This window comes from Drosophila pseudoobscura, chromosome 2 (genome assembly GCF_009870125.1).
Source record: "Drosophila pseudoobscura strain MV-25-SWS-2005 chromosome 2, UCI_Dpse_MV25, whole genome shotgun sequence".
Taxonomy (NCBI): Eukaryota; Metazoa; Arthropoda; class Insecta; order Diptera; family Drosophilidae; genus Drosophila; species Drosophila pseudoobscura.
The window spans coordinates 11,116,035-11,136,613 of NC_046679.1; the positions used below are offsets into that span (position 1 = coordinate 11,116,035).

The following is a 20,579-nucleotide window of genomic DNA, read 5'->3' on the forward strand; positions in this document are numbered from 1 at the left end:
CTGATGCCTGTTTGGTGTTGGACGGACCTAATGGCACTTTACTTTATGGCTGTCTGTCGGTATTGCGGGAGGAAGCGGGAGGGCATCTCATTTCCCATGTGGGATGTCTCATAACTAGTAAGGATACATGTCCATAAATATTTAATATGATTATTATTTTATAAGGAAGTTCGTTTTGTAGCTTATTTTACTTTTGTATGATATCTTTTTAATTTGTATATTATACATTATTAATTAATTCTAAATTGGAAAGTCCATGATAGCCCCATTCATAAGCCAAAAGATAACCGCTTAATCAAATTTACTTTGCCCTTCATTAGTATTGATTGCTTTAAGGATATCCTTGACAAATGTTCAAATCAACTTCAGTTCAATGCTTGGTTTCTTATTGAATCAGAATCAGACTTCTTTCGGCTCTGCACATTTTCCAATTCATTCCAACGCCGACTCGAGCCGGACACTCTCCGAGGCAATGTTCATCATTCTTCCGCTAATGACAGGGCCGCCATTTTGAAATATTCAAGAGGCTGGCGGAGCTCTGCTCTGAAGCTGTTCTATCACCATTAGTTGGAGGCCCACTCGCTGTGCTGTTCGTGTTGCTGTTGGGGCTGGTGTGGTACGAGTACTCCCACTTGGCGGAGCTTTGGGGCTTTCGGGAAGGCCGGAGGAGCAAACAAGTTTCATTTGTCAGTTGGCCAGGGCAATTTTCCGACCCTGGATGAGGCTGGCCCGCTGGATGCATTTTCAAGCCAACACCTGGACCCGCCTGCCTTCCCGGCTGACACCAGCATGAGGCCATTTGAAATTAATGAACTGTGATTCACAGTCCTCTCTCTCTCTCTCTCTCCGTTTGTCTATCTCCATCTCTCTGCTTTCTCTTGGGCTTGAGATGCCGCTTCCGGTGCCGTCCATGCCCAAGCTTTTTTTCATTTTCACTAAAGTGCATTTCACATGATGGACGAGACACAGGCCCATCTCCAGGCACCCCAGAGCGGCCTCCTGCTCCTGGCTGCCATTTTTAATTGTTTTGGGAACAAGCGGGCCAGCAGAAACGAACATTTTCATTTGTTATTCCCGGGAAAAACTGTACAAAAAAATGAATGGCAAATGCTAATTTGTGTGCCCGATTTGAAAAATGAATTTCGATTTCGATTCGAGCTTCAGTTGCACGCTCATTTATAATTGCGCCATGAGTCATTTTTCACTCATGTCTCTAGCGATTTTCGCGTATTAATGGAGAGTGTATTCCCCAAATTAAATATTAAACACCCCGAACCGAAACATGTTAATGATTTGCTTTAAGAAATAAACACATTTTAATTAGCATTTAAAATACGTTTTAAGCAAAAAGCTTTTAAGAAACGGCGCCATAACAATAATCATAACAAAATCACAAAACAAAGTCGCTCACAGATCGATGCATCAAAATATGAGAGGGCACGGAACGGAGGACACTCGGGGGAATCTCGACCTCAAGATACAAATTTAATTGTGCACTGAAAAAAATATATGTATCTCTGCATCTTAGTTGATATGCCGCAGACTTACAGAGGTCTTTGCCCAAAGTCTTTTCTTCCCTTATTGTCTTAAGACCTGAAGCCATTTCAATCATACTAAAAAAACATTAAATACAAAGCAAAGCCGTTGAAATTGTTTTGAAATCATTGTATTTTCTTCGAGTGGTGGTTCGGGCTCAGCTCCAGCTCCAGCTCGTTCATTAACAAGCGCGTCAAAGTGATAAGAGTGCGAGAGTGAGCAGTAAGCTGAGGCGCAGGCAGAGACAGAGGCAGAGGCAGAGGCAGAGGGGCTCGGTAGAGAAACAGGTCACAATGCTAATTGATTGCAGCGAAGTCGTCGTCGACGTGGGCCATACCAATAAAATTATTGAAGCCACCGCCAGGAGAGACGCATTTCTCGAGTCGTTTTCGGAGAGTCGATAAGCAAATTGCATCCCAAAATGTGACCCGGGCCAAAAGATCGAATATGACTCATCCACCGTACGGGTCGAACATCAGGTAGGAGAGGCCCAGGGGAACAATAAAAATATCCGAGTCGTTGTCTAATGCTCTAAGGGCCTGAGCGGTCTGTCGGATCTCAACGATCTGGTCGCTGTCTCTAGAAATTAAGCAATTAACTTGGGTAGTTGAGATAAGTACGTGCTATATGTAGAGAAAGGGGCCAGAGGACCGGGGACGGGGGCTCCCCGCCTTGAGGTGTCGTTTTAATATTTGTAACCCGATCGAAACGATTAAAATGCATTTAGCCAATTTGTATATGCAAATAAAATTCCGAACGGGTTGTAGAAATTCCGATTCGAGATCAGAGTCCGGCAAGAAACTTTTACGATCCGCTTTTTAATGCCACTCAAATGTTATAATTTGCTTTCAAAATATCTAATGTCCGTCCGTCTTTAACTGTTTACTCGTTTTATGGAGGCCTAGTCTTAAAAGGCTTAAACGAAAGCTTGACTTGACGTTTGTTTCGTATTGTTTTGTTTATTTTTTATGACCGTATCTTATTTAATTATTTTTATGTGCCAAAGAGGCACTAAAATGTTGAATTTCGTTTTCCTAATAAGTTAAAAGAGTTGTTATACAAATTAGTTCAATGTGCTAAAATTCTATAAAATACATTGGGGGAAAAGCATTCGAATTATGTTCAAATTTTTAGCACTAATATGCTCTATAAGGGTATTTGTAACAGACGTACCAAGGGAATTTAAACCGCTTATAAAATCAGTTCAACTTTCATATTTTTATTGCAGCCAAAAAGTCGAAAAGTTTCTATTAATACTTTGACAGACTACAAAATTTCATTTCATATATCTATAAGGTTTTGTGTCTTAAGCATGCTCTGCTCTGCTAGATATAGAGTCTTTCTCTACTTCAAGAAAACTAAATAGAAATAGTATTGTTGAAGAAGGATATCAAAGATTGATCAGCTTAGCAAATTAATCACTCTACCTACCTCTTAGCCCATAGGGACTCGAAAAAAACACTGGAAACACTCGTATATCTAAGCAATTACCCTCTGTGTACGAAAATTGGGCAATTTGCCGTCCAATTTATGACCCACATATCATACTCTTTCCCAATTCCAGCCCCAAACATTTCAATTCCAACTCCTATTCCCTCTGCGCCAAAAAGCCACTTGAAACAATAAAAATCATGACTCCCCCATTGCAGAGACTGCAGAGTAGGAAAGAATGATCCATAAATTTGAAGGCTAATCGCACACACTCCCTGCGAGCTGTGCGGAAATTGTTTGTAATCATACGAAAATTGCCTACAAATGAACTGCTTAACGGCGTGTCGCCCATTCAGACAATCAGGATCCCCACCCGCACACACAACCGCACCCCCAACCCCCAGCCCCACCCCCGCGAAAAACCCATTTAACCCGGCCCCGAAATTTGTGCCAAATTTGCGTTTGTGGCAGAAATCCCCGACTGGCATTGCGCGGGGGCATATTTAATTTATAAAACAGCTAAAACGGCACCCACCAAATTGGCCAAGAGACCACGGCGCAGGCGAGGGAGTGGTGGGTGGAGGGGCTCGGGCAAGAATGCGTGAAAAGAATCGGTAACTTATTAAAAATGCCCATATACATGCAACATACATGAGCCTAAGTACACCCAAGAATATGTACATATATGGCTACATTAGCGTGCTCCAGAGTGAGTGTGTGGCAGCATAAAAATCAGTAGCTCCTTGTGGCAGCGATGGGAGTGGGTGCGAAATTAATTAGAAACACCCTTCAGGCTGAGTTCTGTACTCGGCTCTACTTGGAAATTTACGAAATGGAAGTTCCCAATCAAAGGCCATGTTTAATTGAACTTGGCCATCAAATTGAATCGGGGATGAAGATGCTACAGATCCCAGGGGGTTCCAGACTATTTATGGATTCCATATTTGCAATATTCCATTGCTCTAGTGTCTAGAAAGTTTTAATTAATTAAATATTAAAGTAATAGATTGATGGAATCCATATCCATTCGAATCCATAGCATATTATACGCTTAGAAAATTAGGATTCATTTTCTCGTAACTTCAATATTGTTGCTACAGATTTTCGCCATTTGTGGAGGCGGAAGTGGGCGAGGAAAAGTTTTGAAATATTCTCGTAACAGTGACATATCTTGGAAGTCCGGATATAAAATGTCGTTGCTCTAGCTCTTATAGTCTTTGAGCACTAGGCGCTGATAGGAACGGACAGACGGACGGACAGACAGACATGGCTCAATCAAGAATATATATACTTTATGGGGTCGGAAACGATTCCTTCTGGACGTTACACACATCCACTTTTACGACAAATCGAATATACTCATTTTGAGTATCGGTTATAAAAATTAGGATAGAACTAGGGGTTCTAGATAATATTTCTATCCAATGTGTATAATTTTATTTCTTCTCCGCTGTGTGTTCAATACCACCAAACAAGATATCAAACTGTCTGTCTTTTCAACTTTGATTTGAAAAAATAAGCAGAGGGGAAAATGTGGTTTCGCTCGCCTCGCAGAGCACTCTCCAAGCAAAGGTCAAACGCGTCTTAGAACTCGAGACCCACAGCACAGGCAGTGGAAGTGAAGGAGACTCCTGGCCACAAGTCTGTTCAATAATTAATGCGTTAATTTATCGCTTAGTAAATTGTGTGGCCAATTGACTAACAAAAACACACGCATAGACCCGATCCCAGCCATTTTGGGGCTGCCTGGCCCCTTAATCGAAGTCATGTGTGGACAGAAGGAGCGAATTTCGAAAAACAATCACGACGGCCTTGGTCTAGGAACTCTCGGAGTTTGATTTTACCGAGGAAAGCGCTCCCTCCATGTGTTGAGGGAAATCACTTAAATGAGAGCCACCCAACCACCCACAGGCACTCAGACATACACATCCGGATACACACACACACACACACATCTGGCAGTTGTAGAAGTTTCACTGTAGTTCCTGGCATGTGTGCATTTGAGAGAGTTTCGCATAAAGGTAAAACTGTCACCAATAATAGCCAAGCCCTGACCGCACATAAAATCCTCGCTGCGACATCCTCAGAGAGAGAGAGAGAGGTAGAAAGAGAGATGGGGAAATAGTGGAGAGTGGGACAGAGCCATAATCAGTATTGGCATTTTAAGTGACACTTGCGCTGCCTTCCGCTCAGCCATCGCACTGTCACACACACACACACACACTTGAACTCAATTCGCGTCATGCGCCGCCATTTGTATATGAGCCAAATAAAAATGCATATCAAATGAGGAGCTGGCAACGCTGCAGCCGCCAGTCCGGCAGGAAGTCGAACAGGAGCAGGATCGGAAGCTGGGGCACAGGAGCAGATATTATTCGGAGGCACTTGCGCAAAACTTTGCTCTTGAATATTCCATGAAGTTGCCAATAAAGTCAAGTGGCAAGTCCTGGAAACGTTGCTGGAGGTAGGACCACACACACACACATACAATGCCTCTGTGCTTAAGGCATGCACCAGCTACAGTGCATACTCGTACACTGGGAAAAACACAACAAAATTTGAGGAATTTCTGAGAATAGCATGGCATTCATTAGAATCACTTCAGATTGGTGGTATTTATAGATTTGTGTAGCATTTTTTTAGGCTATATTCATAGACGAGTATATTCTTTCAGTGTACTTTGGAGATACACTTAAGCTGAGTTTTGTTTGCCTGTGTGCCTGCCATCCAGCTGCAGTGCTCTGCTGCATACTAATTTCCATCCACCCTGCCTCTGCCACAGCCACAGCCACCACCTCTACCAGTGCCAGTGCCAGTGCCAGTTGCCGGGTACCACCCCCTCTGCTATCTCCATCCTCAGCCAGCCCCCAGTCCATGCATTGTGGTGGTCTTGGCATCATTCCGTATTCATACCAAGCACCAATTTCTTGTTGCTGTTGTTCTTGCTGCAGTTATTGTTGTTGTCTGCTATTAAGTGAAATAAAGGTAAAAATGCAATAAAAATGTTGGCCGCCTCTCGTTTTGCATTAAAATTGCATTACAATTGCCATGGATGGAGGCAATGTTGTTGCTTTTATTATGGCAATTGTTCGGCGTTGTTGTTGCTGTTCAAATGAAATCCAATTAGCCAACTACAAGGCCTACCTACAACCAGCAGCAGGAGCAGCAGAAGTACCAGCAGCAGCAGCAATGCCAATGCGAAGAGAGTACGACGATTCGTGACTGTTCCAGAGTCCTTTCCAGAGACGTGCGTCTATCTGTGTGTATCTGTGTGCGGGCAATTGAATATGCAGTAATTGCTTGTTGCCTTTCTTCATTTTTGGCCATGATTTTTTCGTGTCTGACACAGAAACATAGTCGGTTAAGTGCAAAAATTAATATTTGCAGCCGTTAGGCAGAGGATTCCACCGGGTTAGAGTGGTTCCAATACTCGAATGTACACCAAAATATTTGAGTTGCAAATTTGAGTCTTAGCCTAGAAGATTAAGTGGCATCCGAAGACGGATTTCAAAGCATAAAACTCTGTGAAACTTTTATTATTTTCAGAGCAGGTTAAACACTCAATGCTTAGAGTTTTCTGTGGTTATAATAAACCTACAAGAAATTGTTCGGTATTCTAAGCTGTTATTACAATATACAAATATATTAATCATCAAAAAACGATCACAACTTATGTTCTCTTGACGTGAAAGGCCTGAAAGTCCTGAAAGTCCCAATACCAAACGAGTAGTCCACAAGCCTAGAAACTTCTACCAAGTGAATAATTCTTGCAGTGTAGAGCGAGCATATTGCCACACATATGCTGACTTAACACAAGTAATTTCCCAGTAAAGAGTTTCCAACTAGTTGGTCCCACTCTCCAGCTCAAGCTTTAGCTCTCTAGCCGCAGAATTTTCGTTCTTTGTTGTGGAAATCTGCTTTGGAAAGTGCGGAAGGGGCCTCCTATATTCCACTTGCAACTAATGAAGAAAGACTTCTTTGGCGCATCCCCTGGCCACAGGCACATTCCAGGGCTTCTTGGACAACACCTGACTCCCGATTCCGATGGCTCGTGCCCGAATCTCCAATGAAAACTGTCAATTAACCCACAAGGTTAACTCGGGAAACCAGAAGAAGATGCTGGCCACAAGCCAATTTCCATTTGCATGGCTGCTAGCAAATGGATTGGATTCGTGTGGTTTGTGATCGGACTTGGGGTGAGGCTCTCTTATCGCAATCACCGCCTGCCAAATTCCAGGCGATAGCTGCGACTAGCAGGAACACTTTGCGCTAATAAAGATCTCAAAGCAGACATTAGACCCGGCCGCTAAGGAAGTCGAGTAGAGGCTTGGCATACCCTGCCCCCTCTGGCCTTCGAGAACCCGCTGCTTTGTGAACTCAAGCTGACAGAACGCTATTTCCAATTGTGCTATTAATCTGCCACATTTGCGCTTCTCCGGCCAGATCCAGAGCCAGGCCAGGGAGCCTGAGCCAGAGCCAGCCAGCCAGCCAGCTCCCTCGCTCTCGAAAGCGAGCGCCGTGCCGCGGAAACGAGACGATAGCCGAGCTGCAAGCGGGAAAGAGAGACATATGGCGATGGAGGCGGGCGAGTGGGGAGGGGAGGGCCTGGAAACGCTTGGCTAACCCGAAAATAGAAACAATCAAAATAAAAATACATTCTCTTCATGCTCTCGTCTAATAAAAAACCCCAAAAGCAAAACGTTTTCCATTTAAAATGTCGTCGCAAACGCCAAGCGGCGAGCTCCACAGCTCCTCACACTGTTGGGGCAGCAGCCAATGGCGGCTGGGCAGCACCACGCCCCCAGCCAAAGCCATCGGAGCAAAACCTGTTCCGTTGGAGCGAGCCAGCGAGCCAGCGAGGCGCATGCGCGAGACAGAAGATGGGCGGAGCGGACCAACCACAGCAACCACCGACCGGCGCAGAGCGGCACAAGTGCGGGCAGCGGGGGTTGCTGCTGGTGGCAGGGTATTATGGTAGGTTAGGTTCAAACAAGGTGGCAAACAGGCTCGTTAACCGAAAGAGGAAGGAAGTCGACCGACGCCGCCGCCGTCGACGTAAACGTAAACGTATACGTCGCTGCCCTCACAGCAGGGAACTGGTTTGACTTGTTCCGGGCGGGGTGGCTCCTGCCGCTGGCCAACAAGCAGCCGCAGCAGCAGCAGAAGCAGCAGCGGAACAGCAGAACAGCAGAACTGGCAGAACCAGCAGCAGCAGCAGAGGCCGCACCGCGCAGAGGCAATCCTCGTCCGTCGGCACATTTTGATTGCATTTATGAAAAGCGTTTTCGCCCGCCAGCACGCGCCCGCTCCCATCAGTCCGCAGTTCGAGGTTCACAGTTCGCAGTCCACGGCAGCGTTTCAATTTGTCGAGTCGAGTCGAGTCGCGATCGAATGCGAAATACGCCGTAAACTCAATCAATCCGAAATTAATTAAACATTTTCCGTGTATCGTGATCTGTTCAATAACTAAAAGTGCACACAAAAGGTGTGACAAACAAACAGATTTGTTGACTGTTGTTGACTTTGAGGAGGTGGAAGTGAAAGCCCGTTGAGCACTCGTGGAATCACAGCAAATTGGCGCCACTTGTTGTCAGCAGCATGTCCAGCCACGAGGAGGATGACCATGAGCACGAGCACGAGCACGGCGACGATGTCGAGGAGCAGGAGATACATGTGGACGTTGACTCCGATTCGCGGATGTCATGCGGCAGCGGCTCCGATGTGGATATGGATAATGGCAGCTGTTACGATGAGTCGGAAACGCCATTGAGGTAAGGATTGGATTGAGGATCGAAAAGGGGAACCAATCACTAGAAATATCCGTAGGTTAGGCCTTAAGCAGGAATATTTATCATGTTCCATTTATGGGCATAAATATAAATAATTGGGCCTTGGTCATGGGGTTTAAGTCAACGGTCTGTCAGGTCGGTTGATGGGTCGGACTGTGTTTACCTATTTATTTGGAAGATTCACTTTGATCAGAAATCAGAAATATAGAATAAACACCGGATCCGGTAAATTAAACGACAATTGTCATAAATTCGCCTATTTCGTTCCATGGGTATTCAAATATTTCAGCAATTAAAAATAGCAAAATGGAATATTTTTATAAATTTGAAAGTACCAAAATTATTTGTATATTTTGCTAGTACTTGATTCATTCAGACTTGAGTATTTATTTCCAACACAAAACTTCTATTACAAAATGCATAATGCATTAAAAATGCGATACAGTTTCATTGGATTATTTCCGTAAACAAGGTCATAGTCATTTCAAGTCAGTGAAAAATTATTTGTGCACATATTTCCATAGCTCCCCACTATTTTATAGCCCACTGACATTTATAGTCATACATAATGCCTCAAAAGCCGATTTTCGATTCAAATTCTCCGGCTTAGCGCAATTAAAATTGTTGGATAGACATTGTCCAGCCCCAGCTCTAGGGAAAGACCAACAAAAGAGCCTAACAAGCTGCCAGAATATCGAACCGGCGATGATAACTGCTCTCATTCATATTGTTAGAGACTGGGACCTCGGCATGAAGAACGGCGTGAACAAACCTCTTAAACGCTAATGAATTGACCATACAATGCCATCAGAAGAATGGAACCCGAAATTTCCCATAAAGCCACAGTAAAAACCAAAGAAACTCCCTGAATTTACATAGCGCCCGGGTAGACAGACCTTCGCTGGCCTGGCAGCAGGTAATGGGTATTGGGCCATTGAATATGGGGGATTGGGGATCGCCGGAGACGATAAAACGCACATTAGTAAGGCGCCAAAAACGCGCTCTGATAAGAGCCTCCAAATGGACCTAAACGGGTTCGGATACGTGCTCGATCTTGGGCTCGGTGGCTGGACAAAAACTCTGTCGTTTGTCCGATTAACATTTTAATAGAGCGTGCCATAGAAATGCCATAAAACCCGCGATCCAGGGAATCTAGAGCACCGGAGGAAAGACAACAAGTTTTGGCCAAACCAAAAAGTGTATCCATAACTTGGAAAATGTTTTTTGTATTTTTCTGGCAATTCCAGATCATTGTTCCGATCCCAGACGAGGCGGTCAACAAATGGGTTTTATTTTTTGATTTATAAATTAAATGCTGTGCGTGACTTGTTTTTAGTGCGTCAGTCGATGGCATCCGATGATTTATAGAATCGTATTAAAGGCCTCTAACGGCCGTCAGCATTTGCATAATTACTTAATTTTGTACAACATTGCGTATACGCAGTGTGTGCGTCCGGCCTGGCAACATGGTTTCATGATTTCTGCATCTGTCTCAGGGGCCGCCGTGTCTTATCCGCTCGCGTGGGCAATGGAACTGGGAACTGGTATTAATGTTGTGTCTGTTGGGTCCGTGTCTGGGTTGCAGCATTAATTATTACCAATGTTCTCATGCTTTTTCCCTATCAGGCGACACTTTTTAATGAGCCCGCACCTCTCTGCCTTTCTCTATCCCTCTCTGCAGTGAGTCGTTGCAGTCGGAGCAGACGCGATCTTCGTCCAGCGAGAACCTTCCCTTCAGCATATCACGCCTGCTCTCCAAGCCCTTCGAGACGAACAACAATCACAGTCTCAGCCTCAGTCACAGCCACCAGCACAGCAGCAGCCCCGGCTCCAGCAGCAACAACAACAACAACAACAATCACGGGGAAAAGGGCGAGGAGAAGGAGCTACTCCATGTGGAGGACCACGAACTGGCGGCCTACAAGCTAGCCACCAGCATCGCCAACTCCACGTACGGAAGTGCCGCGGCCCTCTACTCGTATCCACATCTGTATCCATCGGCAGCGGCAGCCGCCGCCGGCCATGTGCTACGTGTGCCGCCCCAGAGGACGCCCCTTACGTGGGCCCTGCCACCGCTGCACCATGCGGCGCTGGCCCATCAGGCGGTCAAGGATCGACTGGCAGGTGAGGAGTTGCCCCCATGCGGTGCTGGGTCATGTTTTGATTTCCCTCTAATGATGACAGTGTCCAACCGGTAGCAATCGCTACTGTTCCCCGCATACACATGCACAGATACACATGTACATACACATGCACACACACAGATACTCGCCCATACACGTGGACAGTAATAAGCGCGATCAGAGAAGTCTTTTAAGCCAACATGCCTATCGGCATGTCATTGCAGACCCAGGGCAACACGATCACCATCCCGATCCCGATCCCAATACCTCATCCCAATACCCCACACACACACACACACACACGCTCACAGATGGACCTACCTCTCCGGGATCCTAAAGTATAAAAACATGTTTGCCTTCAAATGTGCAATCGCAGCTTAAGTTAAAAACTTAACGCTGAGCCACCGCCCAGAAGCGACAGAGGAATGGGGCTCGTTCGCATTTGCATTTGCATACGCATCTGGATCTGGAGCTGTAGCAGCAGATGTATCTGTATCTGTAGCTGTATCTGTAGCTGTATCTGCATCTGTATCTGTGGGGCTTCCTTTTGCATCCCTTTTGTTAATTTGTTTACATTATGAGCTTCACTTGTAGCTACAAGCGGCCGGCACAGCGCGAGCCTTTTGAAATAATGAGACGGCGTTGATTTTATTACGCCTCAGTAGCTCCCTGATCCTACTGCCTTTTTTCGGCAGAGTAGAGGGACTTGTTCTGGTCATGTGTGTGTGTGTGTGTGTGCCCTGGCTATAACTCATAATATTTGGGGCTGTTTTTGGCCATGTGGAAAAGCTACTTAGCTGGAATGCCGCGCCAATCTGATGGCCAGAACCTGAGCAGGGCTTTTATGGCCAACATCCGCCCAGTGTTCTGGTTTGTTCTTTCTTTATTTTTATTTTTAGTTATTTTAATGAGCTGGTTTACATGACTTTTTAATTTCGCGCTGCGCCCGAAAAGGAATTAATTACGCATTGGGCGGTCGCAGGGCTCAGCGAGTGAGTTCTCCCTGTCCCCGGCTTATTTATCGCCGAATGCCGCACTTCACATTTGAGTCCAACTGACATGGTCAGCTTTTAATTAGCCAGAGAGCTCCGAATGCCAGAATGGCCAAAGGAATATACATATGCATATGCATATGGACGGAGGAGGCATGGATTGGGGAAGGGGTGTGTGGGGGGGGTGGGGTATCGGTCGGCTAGTCAACCTGAGGCACACTTATGAGGCCGCCGGGTGATCCAAGTCTCGTTTCAGTTCGTTTTGTCAACATCTTCGTTGTCTCCCGTCCGCATCTCGCGGGTCTCTTCGACGTCTGTGCCTTGTTGCGTTTATTGTGTCGCTGCCTGGTGGCCGATAAGCTGGCGCCTTGGCTTTTTTCATTAACAAGACAAACGAGCGTTCGTCCAGTGGCTGGCCGACCCTTTGCCACTTTGCCACTTTGCCCCCCTCCTCGGCCGGCACTCTTAGCGCCATATGATTAATAACCATTGCATGTTAATTTCTGTTATTTTTTTTTGTATTTTTGGAAATGACGTCGCAGCAGGCGCCAATTACTTTTCGGCTATGCTCGTACTCGTACAGCCAGCCCTTAATGCAGTCTCACGACAAACCTAATGCGGATTGGGGCTGGGGACCTCTGCGGGATATATTCTGTCACGATGTTTGGCGACACGAATGCCAACAAATACATGATTCAATTTGAGCTAAATTGGTTGATTTACATGGCAACAAGATTATTGTATATCCGGTGAAGATATATCTCATTTCTAGATATATCCAGGTTGTGTGAAATTTCCCTAGACATCGAAAATGGCTCTGACTTTTTAAGAGAATTTTTGAAATAGTCTACTTAAATTTGTCTAAAAATTAGCTATATTAGGAGTAGCCCTTAAATAACTCTCAATTCTATTCAATCCTCCCTCAAAATAATTCCTTTTTCTAGAGAATTTTCTTGCTTCTTGGCGGAGATGGTTGTGTCACAGCTTTTTATTGTTTTTGTTGTACTTTAAAAAGGTTTGTACCTTAAAATTGTAGCCCCAAAAAGCATCTCTATTCAGAGCTCTGGTTCGCGATAGTTTCTCTAGAGTTTAGGCATCCTTGTCGTTCTTCTTAGAAGGATAGCCACTTCAGTCGTTATCCAAATCACTTGCTGGCAAAGGTTAAAGTGTAGCAGCTTCCAAAGAATGATCAAGGGGCGGAGTCGAGCCCGTTTTGCCACAGGCCGGCATTAATAATGCATGCTAAAAGCTTTTTGCATTATTTTACGTATTTCTGCCAAGGCGCCCCGTCCTGGCCCACACAGAACACAGGATACGGGCACAGGATATGTGTATCTTTAAGATACGCGTATGGGCTTGAGCCAAAACATCATAAATAAACAGGGCGGAGCAGGAGGCTGCCGGTATAGCCATAAAATTATGCTTATGCGGCTTTTCCGTCTTATCCCAACAGCATGTTGGGGAAAATCATGGAGAAGCTGCTTATGTGGTGCGATAAATGGCTTTTTATTGAAATTGATATTGCTTGAAATATTCAAATGATTGCCACCCCCAAAACCGACTGCTGCCCCAAAATCCATGGGAAATTTATGCCCAAGATGCTCAGTGAAAAAAAGGGTTCCGTTGCCGAGAAAAGTTGCAATAACAAACATGATTTGTCAGCTTAACACCCGCCATACATTCGCTGGCATTTGATGGCTTCTGACAGCCCCACCGCCGCCATTTTCTTACACAACTTCGATGAGGGTTCGGCGGATTCGAGTTTCGCCTCCAAGAGTCGATACATATTTGAGAGGTTTTCATAATGTAAAAAGCCAGTCCCAAGCTGTAAATCATTGAACATTTACGCTCTGTTAAATTAGTTTCGTGTCCGTAGGCCTTTTTCTGGTTTTTTAAGGTGTGTGTTCTCAGATATATTGAAATTGCATCTGAAGAAACATTCAAATGGAAAACTTATCTTATCTGCGATTGTTAAGAGGATTCTTAAATAAAGTTTTCATAGTCGAAATCTAATTTATTGATTTACAGCAGACTCTAGTTTTAGGAACCTCTCACACAACTTTCTAAATCTTTTTGGAGAATTTTATTTGATTGATTCATTAATTAATCTCCAAAGTTATCATCTCCGATTGATTTGCTCAGTGGAAAGGAAATATTTCATTCCCGAATAAATTTCATATTTTTTGCGCAAACTTTGAAGACGATTTCTAACATTTGAAATGGCTTCTGGCCAACGAATTTCGCCTGCCTGACTTCTCGCATGACCTCAGCAACGGCCAACAAGCCGGTTTCCAAATTGTCGCTGCCGCTGCTGCTGCTGCCGTTAGTGGCGACAACATTGCCGGCCGACTGCGGGATCGTTTTAATATTTTGTTGAGCTCTGCGCCAGTCTTATCGCACCCAATAAACAACAAAACACACACACGCCAAGGCGACTGGCAGGAATTTTAAAAGGTTCAGCGCCAGTGCATGCCTGGCCACCGTTTGAGGCCCAGACTCGTACTCGGACTGGGATTGGGACTCTGCTCGCTCCGATCCATACCATATCCAGGCCCAGACCGAGACCCAGACCCAGACAGTGGGTCACTTACGCATCCTACGAGAGACTACGCGACTTTATGACTAAGCGTCGGCTTTGAATGAAAATTGATGTCGCGTGCGTTGTCTACAAGACGCTTCGTCTGGCCCTATGATAAGGGTTCATCCTCTCCTACTCGTACTCCTGCCTCGGCTAGTGGCAATTAGCCGCTTAGTGGCCGAGTCAGTGACTCCTAGGGGCTGCGGCGTCTAAATTGATTTCACAGCAGGAAGGGCGGCAGGTAGAGGCAGCGCTAAGTACAGGTGCCGCCGCTTATTTCCGGAAGCAAATTTCGGAAACTGGCACTTATCTAGGAGGGAATTTATGGTTTGCTAATTGCGCGCCAGGACACACACCGCACAGAGGGAGATCCAGAGAGATACGGGATACTCGCACAGAAAGTGAAACCGAACGACTATTAAGTGCTTATATCGTATCCCTTGCTTCCTTTACAGCTGCCTTCCCCATTGCCCGACGGATTGGACATCCCTACCAGAATCGAACGCCGCCAAAGCGGAAAAAGCCACGCACATCCTTCACGCGCATCCAGGTGGCCGAGCTGGAGAAGCGCTTCCACAAGCAAAAGTATCTGGCCTCCGCGGAGCGAGCCGCTCTGGCGCGCGGCCTCAAGATGACCGATGCCCAGGTGAAGACGTGGTTCCAGAATCGACGCACCAAATGGAGGTGAGTTTCGTTCTACTGGGCTCTGTTCCTGCCAGCCCCCTGCTAGCAGAAAATCAATAGCCCTCCCCCCATTCCCATTTTCCCACTTTAGAAGTGCTGACAGCTTGACACTTACCCTACCCTGAGTATTCTTCCCCTGTTTTGCTGTTTTTTACGGGCCTTTTTAAACTACAATATGCACAAAAGGCTTTTGTTTAAAAGGCATAATAACAGGAACAGATCCGAGAGCATCGACTCAAGGATGCTCTAACAATAACCCAGGTAAAATTAGATTATATATGAAGAATCAAACGAAAACTAACTGGTTTGAAGCAACAATACATAGAAGAAAAATAATCTTAAATTTCTGGAGTATTCCCAAAGCTCTCAAATGATTATTTATAGAAATAAACTTAATGTATACTCGGTTTTAGGCAGTACTTAAATGTTTCAGATGAGGTCTTGCAAATAATGTTTTATTTGTGGGTATACCCCAACTAGAAAAGAGGAATACAAAGCGTGATGTACACGAGCGGGGAGTAAATGGCTCATTCAATATGCATGAGCACATTAAATGAAAAACTCGCAGCTCCAATGATGGGGAGCTTACGTGTACATACTGAGGGGGATTGCCTGTTGGGGGTTAGCTGCATTTTGTAGCCACAAAGAGGCACTCTTGTTGAACAAGCTAAATGGCACCATTTGCCATTAACTGCTTCTAACTAACCAAGTGGATAAATACATGTTGTAGGCATAAAGTAGGGCTTGAAAGAGTAGAAGTCATATAAGAAGGAGGTTATTACAATCATGGAATTCAGGAAGTTATTCATCAGGTTAGAAAATATCTAAAGAACACTCTCACTTTTTATAGAATACACTTTAAATTATTGAAACAGTTTCAAGTTATAAGTTCCGCATTCTGTTTTTGTTGCTTGAAAGTATAAAAAGGTTCCTCATCTACTCTTTAATAAGAGCAAATCCTTCGAATTTAAATAGATTTGCAAGTGAAATCGATGCCAAGTAGAATGGTATCCAAGTACCTTAAAACAAAGCTTGCAAAAGAGATGGAAAGCAATTAGCATTTTGATTAATGTGGATCACAACTAAAACTTTGCGTACAAACAAACAATACTCGTATGCCCATGTGGGGTCGGGAAATGATAATTGATTTGGAATAAATAGTCCCCCGTCCGTCTGCCGTCCTAGGCAGGGCCCGCACATGACTCTAATTTAATGGGGCATTGATGCGTTGAGGGCGCTTGCGTGTCCCTAATTGTTTTCTATTTTATTACGGCCAACTATGTATTTAAATATGAAATAATGTGAGCAGGGCGCGTTCATATTCATATGCAATTACCGACGATCATAAGGCTGATGGCAAATGGCGGCTAAATGGGCAAAGTTTCCAACTTTTCTCAGGCCGGCAACGGGAACGGGAACGGGGAGAATGGAGTCGCGCTTAAGACGCGTTAATTGCCGCTTAGCAGGCTCAGACCTCGACTCTCTCTCTCACTCTCTCTACCCCAGTGCCCGTCCTCTGTTGGCTTATCAGCCATTTTGGGCCTATTCCCGCTCGTAAAAATTAATGATGTAAAACGCAATTTTGTTAACGGCAACTGCCTCGGCCTGGCTCACCCAGGCCGCTCGCTGCCACGGCTCGTTTGTGGTTAAGTGAAATGGCAATGGCACATTATACAAGCGCCATGATTACGACTCAGCATAACTCGTAAATATCAGGTATGTATATACGGATAATGTGCTCACATAATTGCCTTAATGCATACTGCGCTGCATTTGCAAGTAATTTGAATAATTAGCCCTGTCCCACATGGCGTATGGGCAATGCGCGTTGAGCAATATATAAAGATACCCCAGAGCTGTTTCTTTCTTAATAAATTGCAACTTGTTTCTGCCTCATTACGGGCCATTCGAGTGCTATCGAATCTCCTTCGAATGACTCTATTGACATGTAAGAATACGCATCGCAGCAACAACAAGAGTTCGGCATAAATAATTAATAACAAATGGCGCGAGCAAATGAATGAATTCTTGTTGCCTGTCAGTGTCTGACAATGTGTTTAGCAAAAAACGAAAAGAAAAAAAGAAACAATCAGTACAGACACAGTAACAGAAACAGAAACAAAGCAGATGGAGAGAAGAAAAATTGTCTGTCATTTGCAGCATATTTCCTGGCCCTGACGCTGGTACCCTTGTGACTCCCTGTGGGGGCGGAAACAAATGGCCAAGTCTAACTGTTGTCTGGCTTCCGGTGGAGCCAGTTTTCGCCTCCTTCTGTAGACTCTTTGGGTACATAATTCAATTAGTTGCCGGTCCATAAATCAACTCTCTGCCGCTAAACCCTTTTTAATTACAAGCTCGTACATCATCGGAGGCCAGATCCCCCAAGTTTTCTACTTTCTAGTAAATCTTGGAGGAGAAGAGTCACTTTATATTAATTGCCTGGCATATGCACAACTTTCCTGCTGAAAGCTCGACTAATTAAAAATTTACACACATGCCAGAAGGAACAACTTTTGACCGCAGAAGCGAAAAATCAATTTGACTGAAAGCAAAGTTTTTGCGGCAACAGCCGAAAAATCAAGTAAAATTAATTACTCGAGCGACGGCCATTTGTAAATTAGCTTGGAATCCGGTTGGTCTCCGTTGGCACGTGTCCTGCCTCGCAGAGCCCCGAAGGGTCGCTGGGAAAATCTTCAAGCTTGCGGCGAGGCAGGTCCCCGGGGACTGGGCCACCAGCTCCTTGGCCAGTCAATTAATGGTCTGGCTAAATTGTTATGTCTTGAAAGATAATTACCGCAGGACCTTTTTGGGGCCAGCAGGCTCTCGGCTTTCGGCTCTGGCTCTCCTCGAAACTTGTCCCCCAATTTGCCGACGTCGTTTGCGTGTAGTGTGTGAAATGATTTTAATTACCAGGACACGGACGGGCCCTCGAGCAGCAGCTGGCTGACAGCTTAGTGGGTTGCTGAGAGGGAATCCATGGGATCGGATGGATGGGGCACTGAAATTTATGTGCCCAGCTTTAATAAACATTTTAGCTTAATGCCCGGCCATTATTTATCTCGGAGAGCAACAAAAACTTTCCACATCAACGCGATGGCGCCAAGAGACCAACATTTAACATTTGTAAAGCGTTTGTTACATTTTCCAGGTCCGTGACTGAGGCCGGAGATAAATTACAATCGTGTATCGTGGCTGCCTCCGACTCGTGCCACTGACTTTGGCTCTGGCCCCCATCCCCATCCCCGTCCCCGTCTCTGCCCCAAAACAGCAGCACTCGTACCTCGAGCCACTTTCCTTTGCCGTTTGGCTGTTTGGCTGTTTTGGAGTTTTTAATCAATTTTCGTTGAATTTTTTATGCGGTAGCTGTTAAAAATGCTGCCCGATAAAGCTCCCCAAGTAGAGAAGCAGAGAAGGTGAAAAAGTAAAAGCGAAACGCTGCTCTGCACATAATAACTCACTTCGGGCTACAACTGACAATTGAATTGTTGTGCCAGCAGATAACAGACTTCAGGCGGGACTGGGATAGCCTTACCGGAATGAGTTATAGCCAGTTATAGAAGCCATCTTGGGGCTTCTTCATTACACAAGTGTCTCTGCACACACGTGCTTTTGTGGGACCAAAACTTTGCACTAAATACCCGGACTAATGCATTTTTAATGGGCTCGCATGCGAGTTATGAAATTATAGTTTGAACGATGACATTGCTGATGAAAACCGTAATGAAAGCATATTAAACAATAATTATGATATGTGTGTGCCGGTACAGTTGTGGCCATAACGAAGGTACGGACTCCTGCCGCTTGTCTATTTAGCTGGCAACATAAGAACTTCATTAGCTCATGAAATATTCAAGATGGCTCAGTTGTCCGACAAAGCAACCCCTAGTCGGGCTGTCTTTGTTTGTGTGTGTGTGTGAGTGTGTGAGGGTGGGTGGTTCACTGGTGGTGGTAATTTGAACTCCATAGCCACAATTAGAGCAAAATGCTGCGCAAACGCGGACCTGGCGATGGGCTGGGGCAAGCTCTGGACAACTGCATCTGCAATGCATTTTCCCCACTGAATAATTCATCAGCTGGCAGGGCACTGGCACGGACTGGCTGTGTCCGAGCCAAATCTCTTTTAAGCGCAAAACATTTAAAATGCAATTTTACGCAGTCCGCACTTGGCCCGAAATTAATTTTCCACAAAAACAAGAGCCGGCCATGGCTGATTGGAGCCGTGTCGGTCGGTGGCAGTCAGCATATTTGATTTGATTAGTTTTAAATGGTCTTAATAGGCCGCCCACATAATGACTTGATGAGCTTCTGTCACACAAGCCCCTCCCCCCCAACCCCCTGTACTCTCACAGTATGTCATTTGAAAGGGAGTTCTGGCAAATTGGTTTTCCATAATGAATATGTACATTACGCGATGCCCATTCGCAGATAGAGCAAATATGGTCATCAATATGCTCATCAACCGTATCGATTAAAAGGCAATAGATGTCGTAAGGCTAGGGTCTATTGAGGGAAAAAAGAATAGAATAACTATTCCAAAAATATATATAAAATAAATATAATATTACAAAGACTAACGACTAAATATAATTGAAAATCCTTTTAAGACTGTAACATACCAAAAGATACTGCAAAAAATGTTCAATCTTATAAGGTTTTCTCTAGACAGTCTAGACATAAAACCATCATCTTTTCGTTGCTTGGCAAACAGCTTTTCCAGAACCTATTTTACTATCTCATTAGCCCGTAATGCCCCTTAAATTACTTGCTATTTCTGAAAATTAATGGAATACAACTAACTAAAGCTTTCTTCTCTTGCCATTTCAGACGCCAGACGGCCGAGGAACGCGAGGCCGAGCGGCAGGCCGCCAATCGCCTGATGCTTTCCCTGCAGGCGGAGGCCATTAGCAAGGGCTTCGCCCCGCCGTCGGCTCCTCTGAGCTCCCAGGGCGGCGTCAATGGAGCGCCCCTGGCAGCGTTGCACGGCCTGCAGCCCTGGGCAGAGGCCTCGCATGCGGCGGGCTGCTAATCGTTGCTCGGATCGAGTGGCGATGACAGAAGGTTTATTTGTGATACATTTCGCTCTGTATATAGTTCGATAGAGGCGGCGGCGGGTCGCTCGAGTGGGCGTTCCCACTGTAAATAGGAGTGGTTCTCCCATCTGTAAATACCTAGCTTTATTCTCTAGAGACGCTTGCGGAGGAGTTGGAAAAGGAGGAAGATGAAGAGGAGCCGGTCTACGCCTTAAGCTTGGGTAGATTCTCAATTTTCAGTTTCGTGTTTCGTAGTGCAGCATTTAGAGCCTTCCTTCCCTTAGTTATTGTTCGACAGTTTAACCGAAGGCAAATCGCATCTCAAAAATGTCGCAGTGAGCTTCAGAGCCACGCTTAGTAATAATACGCCGTATATGTATGTATATAGCAGATATATATACGCATATACATATGTA

The 20,579-nt window shown here is 45.1% G+C and overlaps 1 protein-coding gene and 1 pseudogene across 1 annotated transcript; both read left to right on the forward strand.

Moving 5' to 3' along the window:
- Positions 1-7,847: 7,847 nt before the first annotated feature.
- LOC26532413 (uncharacterized) lies at positions 7,848-8,394 on the forward strand (annotated as a pseudogene).
- Positions 8,379-20,336, forward strand: C15 (homeobox protein C15). Its single transcript, XM_002137300.3, has 4 exons — positions 8,379-8,738; positions 10,438-10,880; positions 14,905-15,133; positions 19,958-20,336. The coding sequence occupies exons 1-4, from the start codon at positions 8,566-8,568 to the stop codon at positions 20,157-20,159; spliced, it is 1,047 nt and encodes a 348-aa protein (XP_002137336.1). The 5' UTR covers positions 8,379-8,565; the 3' UTR covers positions 20,160-20,336.
- The last annotated feature ends 243 nt before the right edge of the window (positions 20,337-20,579 follow it).

What these genes read in the sequence shown, in the direction of transcription:
- C15 (XM_002137300.3), top strand. Translation starts at nt 8,566, where the DNA reads ATGTCCAGCCACGAGGAGGATGACCATGAGCACGAGCACGAGCACGGC. An exon ending in GGTCAAGGATCGACTGGCAG is followed by an intron (nt 10,881 to 14,904) that starts GTGAGGAGTTGC and finishes CTTCCTTTACAG; the next exon opens with CTGCCTTCCCCATTGCCCGA. An exon ending in AATCGACGCACCAAATGGAG is followed by an intron (nt 15,134 to 19,957) that starts GTGAGTTTCGTT and finishes TTGCCATTTCAG; the next exon opens with ACGCCAGACGGCCGAGGAAC.